This window comes from Leptopilina boulardi, unplaced genomic scaffold (assembly GCF_019393585.1).
Source record: "Leptopilina boulardi isolate dan_hultmark-lab unplaced genomic scaffold, ZJU_Lbou_2.1 LbouV2_130, whole genome shotgun sequence".
Classification (NCBI taxonomy): Eukaryota; Metazoa; Arthropoda; class Insecta; order Hymenoptera; family Figitidae; genus Leptopilina; species Leptopilina boulardi.
Genome location: NW_026137675.1, coordinates 183,433 through 190,667, shown reverse-complemented (window position 1 = coordinate 190,667; position 7,235 = coordinate 183,433). Strand labels below are relative to the sequence as shown.

At 23.5% G+C, this 7,235-nt stretch overlaps 1 protein-coding gene across 10 annotated transcripts in view; it reads left to right on the top strand.

Annotated features, from left to right (window-relative positions):
• Positions 1–2,672: 2,672 nt before the first annotated feature.
• Positions 2,673–7,235, top strand: part of LOC127291259 (hepatocyte nuclear factor 4-gamma-like) — a 54,041-nt gene continuing 49,478 nt past the window's right edge. Inside the window, exons 1-2 of one of the 10 annotated variants that reach the window (XM_051320279.1) lie at positions 2,673–2,728; positions 4,726–4,893. In XM_051320279.1, the coding sequence (XP_051176236.1) occupies positions 4,806–4,893 (88 nt within the window). In that variant the 5' untranslated portion in view covers positions 2,673–2,728; positions 4,726–4,805. The other 9 variants (XM_051320274.1, XM_051320275.1, XM_051320277.1 and 6 more) reach the window with 9 other exon arrangements.

Here is a 7,235-nt window from a genome sequence, read left to right as displayed (position 1 = left end):
GCGGTACTAGATTGAAACATCAAAATGGTTCAGTCGGTAATGTAGAGCACGAGTTTATTTAACATGATAACATTTTCCTATGGTAAGAAACATTTTTTTCTGAATTTTTATTTTTTTTCAGTTATAATAATAATTATGGCAATATAATAATAATAATAATAATAATAATTACTGTAGGGATTATAATTATAATTTTGTTTAATAAATCGCAATAAGTAAAATAATAATTTGATAACTCGAATTTTTGTAAGGAGCGACCCCTATGGAACGTCTTTTATTCTTACATATGTGTATAAAAGAAGATAATTTCCCACGTATGTATTAGTTTATTAGATTAGTTTATTTATAAAATAATAAGAATAAGAATAGTAAGAATAATAACAATAATAATAATAATTATAATAGTAATAATAATGTAAAATTATTGAATATTATATATTTTGGAAAAAAATTGAAGATATTACCGACCTTTTTCCATTTTTGTACAACCACTGCCATCTATGAGTCTGAATTTTCAGAATTATATAATTCAATAATAATAATTATTATTATTATTACTATTATTATTTTAATTATCTAAAATTTGATAATTCATGAAAAATAAATTTTTATTTTTAAAAAAATTTTTTTTAACGTTATTTATAAAATGATAAAAATTGGCTAAAAATAAAAGATAACTGTTTATATTTTTTTTTTGGTAATATATTATTATGTTTTGATAATTTATGAGACGTTCATTACATATATTATACGAATAATAAAATAATAATAATACTAATAATAATTAATAAATAAATGATAAATAATAATAATAATAATAATAATATTAATAATAAAATAATAATAATATAAAAAATAACGAAGTTAATTTTTATAATAACGATAATTATTTGAAAAAAAAAATTTTTTTTTTTTGGTTTTTTTATTTTATTTTTTTGTAAAAAAAGGATTGAAAAAAATTTTTACATTTAAGTTTAAATAAATGGAAACGAGAGATCCTACTCGTGTATCGCGTGTAGGTCAATCAAAGGTCATCAGGTTGACTGATAAAATTATTTTTTATGAATTTATTTTGAAATTGTCAATTATAGTATTGTGCAAAGAAAACAAAATGCGAAAAAATTTCAATTTATTAACTAATGTGACACTTGAATAAACAAAAATATTTACAAAAATTATTATTATAATTACTATTATTTTCTATTACTATTATTATTATTATTATATTATTATTATTATTGTATTATAATAATAATAAATAATAAAATCTATTCTAACTTCTAATTATTGTTATTATTGATAAAGTAGGAATTTTCATTATCTTTAGAGGGTAAAAGTGCCATTTCTAACACTAGGGAGTAAAACGGTCTTTTTTTACACCCTAATAAGTAAAAGGGCATTTTTCTAACTCTGGAGAGAAAAACGAGTTTTCTTTTTAACACTAGGGAGTAAAATGATCTTTTTTTTGAACCCAAAGGAATATTTTTCTAACCCTGGAGAAAAAAGCAATGTTTTTCCAACACTAGGAAGTAAAACTGTTCTTTTTTCTACTCTTATAAGTATTTAGAGAGAAAAGCAACTTTTTTCCAACACTAGGGAGTAAAACTATCTTTTTTGTACTCTAACAAAAATATTTTTTTAAACCTGGAGAGAAAAACGAGTTTTTTCCAACACTAGGGAGTAAAACTAACTTTTTTGTACCCTAACAAGTATTTTTCCAACTTTGGAGAGTAAAGCAACTTTTTTTTAACACTAGGGACTAAAACTATCTATTTTGTACTCTAACAAAAAATATTTTTCTAATTCTGAAGAGAAAAACGGAGTTTTTTCCAATACTAGGGAGTAAAACTATTTTTTTTGTGCCCTAAAAAGTAATTTTCTAACCCTAGAGAAAAAAACGAGTTTTTTCCAACAGTAGGGAGTAAAACTAACTTTTTTGAACCCTAAGAAGTATTTTTCTAATCCTGGAGAGAAAAACGAGTTTTTTCCAACAGTAGGGAGTAAAACTAACTTTTTTGAACCCTAAGAAGTATTTTTCTAATCCTGGAGAAAAACGAGTTTTTTCCAACACTAGGGAGTAAAACTAACTTTTTTGAACTCTAACAAAAATATGTATTTAAACCTGGAGAGAAAAACGAGTTTTTTTCCAACACTAGGGAGTAAAACTAACTTTTTTGAACCCTAAGAAGTATTTTTCTAATCCTGGAGAGAAAAACGAGTTTTTTCCAACACTAGGGAGTAAAACTAACTTTTTTGAACTCTAACAAAAATATGTATTTAAACCTGGAGAGAAAAACGAGTTTTTTCCAACACAAGGGAGTAAAACTATTTCTTTTTGTGCCCTAAAAAGTATTTTTCTAACCCTAGAGAGAAAAACGCCTTTTTTTCAACACTAGGGAGTAAAATGACCTATTTCCAACGCAGAGGAGTAGAAAGGAATTAATTTTTTTTTCTTCTTTTTCTATATAGTAATCGATGGACATCATCATTATTTTTCATCAGTAAAAAAAAAAAAAACAATTGGATGGTAAAAAAAATAATTTTTTTTTCACATTTTCCAAGCAAAAATTATGTTACACGCGTATATATTATAATCGCGATACGTGCACGTCCCCACGCTTGTCTCGAGACTATCGGCCATTCCCATTGCAGACGACAAGACAGTAGAGCGACCGCTTTCTGCCGGCTCGGACTTTGAGCGAGAGTGCGCGCGCGCGAATAAGAGACTGTGATCAGTCAATTAATTAATTAATTAACAATAATAATAATAATAATAATATTAATTTTAAAAAAATTAAAAATAATTATTAATCTTTAAAAAATTGATATAATCGATTGATCGATAGATCAAAAATCCAATCTGACTGGAGCAGCAGTTGTGTGTGCGCGCACACATGTATATATATATATATATACTTTTTGGTATATTAAAACAAAATAAATATAACGCAAGTTCTCTAGGTGAAAAGGGCGGGGGGTTAGCGACTTCCGGTTATCGACGCCTGGCGCCTTGATCGTCCTCCAGACGATTACTGATTTTTTTTTTTGTTTTTTTTTTTTATTATGAGCGAAAGACACGCAGTAATTTATGTTTTGTTCCACGAGTGTAATATAAATAGGGGGAGGAAAGGGGGGGGGGTGGAGGAATGTTAGTAACGCCATCTGGAATTTTCTTGTTAACATATTCGGAAACAAGACAAGACGATATTTGTCGTTTGACACAAACTCGGTCGGTGATGACGTCGGAGGCCGTTGATCCGTATATATAATATAAGTGCGGCCCACTCTTCGAGGATCTCTCTTTTTCTCTCTCTTTTTCTCTCTCTCTCTCTCTCTCTCTCTCTCTCTCTCTCTCTCTCTCTCTCTCTCTCTCTCTCTCTCTCTCTCTCTCTCTCTCTCTCTCTCTCTCTCTCTCTCTCTCTCTCTCTCTCTCTCTCTCTCTCTCTCTCTCTCTCTCTCTCTCTCTCTCTCTCTCTCTCTCTCTCTCTCTCTCTCTCTCTCTCTCTCTCTCTCTCTCTCTCTCTTTCGAGTTACCTTTAATTTTTGTGTATATTTAAAAAAAAATTTTTTTCTAATTTAATTTCAATTTTTTAATTTTAATTTTCAATTAACAATTATTAATAATTTATTATATATTTAAATAACATATTATTATTACTATTCTTATTATTATTATTATTATTACTATTATTCTTATTATTATTATTTTAATATACTTTTTTTATTTTTTTATGCAAAAATAATTATAATTTTATAAATAACAAAATAATAAAACAACAATTTTTGTTATAACAAAGCGCAATAATTTATTATTATTGTTATTATTATTAATATTATTATTATTATTATTGTTGTTATTATTATTACACCCAGAGAAAAAATATATTTATTTCAGTACCAACTAGATTTTTTATTTGTTTTAAATAAATTTTATTTGGGTCAAATATATGTGTTTTATTTATGTCGAATAAAATTTTTATTTAAAACAAATAAAAAGTCTAGTTGTTGCTGAGACAAATATACGTTTATTTAATTCAAATAATAATATATATTTGGTTTAAATATAATTTTTCTCTGTGTGTATCATTTATTGCCTTTTTTTTTTTTTTTTTTTTTTTTTTTAATAAATTTTACACTCAGATAAATGTTTTATTTTAACCAAATATAATATACTTGAGTTAAATAAACTTATATTTGTCTCAGCTCTTTTTATTTGGCGTAAAAAAATTTTATTTGTCATAAAAAAAATTTTATTTGTCATAAAAAAAATTTTATTTGTCATAAAAAAAATTTTATTTGTCATAAATAAAATTTTCATTTAAATCAAATAAAACAATTTATTTGAATCAATTAAGTATTTATTTAAATCAAATAAACCAATTTATTTGAATCAATTAAGTATTTATTTAAATCAAATAAATACTTAATTATAAATCAAATAAAAATTTATTTCGCTCTGAGACAAATATATCATTTCTCTGGGAGTAATTTTTTTTTATTTATTAATAAAAATAATAATAAAAATAAATAATAATAATAATAATTAAATTTAATTTGCCGAATTTGTGTAAAATAGGTTATTATAATATTAATAATTTTCGATGAATTTACATATAGTGTTTATTGAAGAATATGTGAAATTATTATTATTATTATTATTATTATTATTATTAAAAAAAGAAGAAACTATAATGAAAAATAAAAAAGAAGAGAATATGGATAAAGATATAGATCGAAATGCGGCGCGATCTGTAACTGTCAATTTATGCAAATTTTGAAAGAAGGAAAGTTATGATGCCATTGAAATGGAAGTCCAGGAGCTACAAGACATGATGACGGAAAAGGAAAGCGTGATAGTTAAAAACAACTTATCTCGTTCCAAGTCAGATGATGGTAAGTCTTATCATGACTAAGCATAATTTTACTAAAATTCCATATGGAAAAAAAAATAATTTTTTTTTTGTCAAATATAAAAAAAAAATTATTTTAATAATTTATAAATAATATATTTAATAATATATTTTAATGTAATTATTAAATATAATAATAGTAAATATTCACCAGCATTTGACCGAAATTTAAAAAAATGACCGTTATTTAGGAATTTGAGGTTATGTTACAGTGCAGTTTGTAGAAAACCCAAACTGTGAATAGCAGAAACGAATTTTTTTCCCATTTCTATTTTTTTTTTGTTAAACTTTTTAAATTTTTTCTTCAATTTTAATAATTAACTAAAAATTATTTTTAATGTTAGAATTTGTCAAATTTTTGAAATTACATTTAAAATATCTCAATTTTTTCTTCTTCCATTTTTTTTTAGTTACAAAGAATTACTTATTATTTTTACACACAAATCGCGCTTATTATATATATATGTTATATAATCCGTATTATATCAACTTTTATTATTCGATATTGGCAATATCATGGCAATTTATGATAGTTAAGAAAATGCAAATTGCAGAATCACAGACTCGATTCATCTTTCTTCTGTTATTTCTTCTTCTACTTTTGATTTACGTCAGAAGACGTCCCAGTTGTCATCGTCCTTGTCAATTTGGCCTTTCTGGTTGGTTAAATTATATTTTTTATACCAACTAGTATCTATATATATATACACAGAGACATGTATAATAAATTATACATATATGGTATACCAATATTTATAGTTCACTTTTTAGTATATTTTCCACAATATATTTTACAAAAAAAAAAAATAACTTAAAAATATTGAAAATAAGAAATTATTTCATATTAATAAATATTAAATAATAATAATAATAATAATAATATTAAATAATAATTATTGTAATTCTAAAAAATATTTTACCTACTATTTTTTTGACTAATTTTTTGAAATTAAGAAAACAAATTTGAATTTCCCGCTTCTGCGCAATAGATCATGCGCAGTGGTGTAGCGCGAAATTCAAATTTGACAATTGATGAAAAAATTCTCTGCAGAAAAGTAGACTCGAAATTTTTATACTGATAGCAAAAATAATTGTTAGCATAAAAAAATAGTGAATTAAAAAATTATTTTATATTATAATAACTAATAAGTAATAATAATAATAATAATAATAATAATAATAATAATAATAATAATAATAATAATAATAATAATGAAAAAAAAGGATTATAATTTCAAATATGGAAATTGAAATAATTCGCGAAAGAATATTTATTATATATGTAAAGAGGAATTTTTTCAGTGCAAAACGGTATCTTTTTCACGCTACAATCATTAATCTAAAACGTGTTCATTTATCCACCGTATTCACAATTCAATTTAAAATACAAAAATATTAAAAAAGTTTTCATTTTCACCCTGACAAAATTTTTTTATTTTAAATTCAATGAAAATTATTATATAATTAATAATTTATATAATTAAATTAATAATTTTTATCTATTACAACTATTTAATGATTTTTATGTTCCGGATCCTCTATAAAAAAAAAAATTTAATCTCTTTTTTTCGTTTTCTAAACAAAGAAAGGGAAATTAAAAAAAATTTAGGGGGTCCGGAACATAAAAATTATTAGTATTATTAATTAATTAAATAAAAGCTTTTGAGGTACTATTGTTATTATTATTATTATTTAAATTATTTTTTTTATTAAAAAAAAAGAAAGATGCTGTAACGTATAATTTTTGTTACATATATATTGTTTACTATATATAAATTTTTGTAATCTTGTGTAAAAATCTGCGCAAAATAAGGAGCAGAGATAATGTTCCTATATTACTCGTGGATGACCCAAGGACCTTGCGATACTAGTTCTAATTTAAATATTTATTATCTCGAAGGAAGGTTTCCTGCTTTAATTTTAATAAATTAACTTAACAACATCGTTTAAATAGCTTCAATATTCAATTGGTGTCAATTACTTTTTCTTCTTTTATATATATATTCTCAATATATATATATGTATATATATATCTTTTATACATATATACTTTTCTATCAATTATGTGCATTCTTTTATATGTATAATATCGATTTCTCAACGTCCTGTCAACTAATTCAATTAATAATTAATTTTCCATTTTTTTTCTTAAATTTTCGTAATTTAAAAAAAAACTGTGACGATTTCTGTGTATTTTAATAAATATACATATACGTTCTTCGTATGAGAAAACTTATTTTCAATTTTAAATATAAATAGAAAAAAAGTGCAGACAACAATAATGATCTTGTAATTGAATAATTTATTTATTTAAAATAGCGTGGT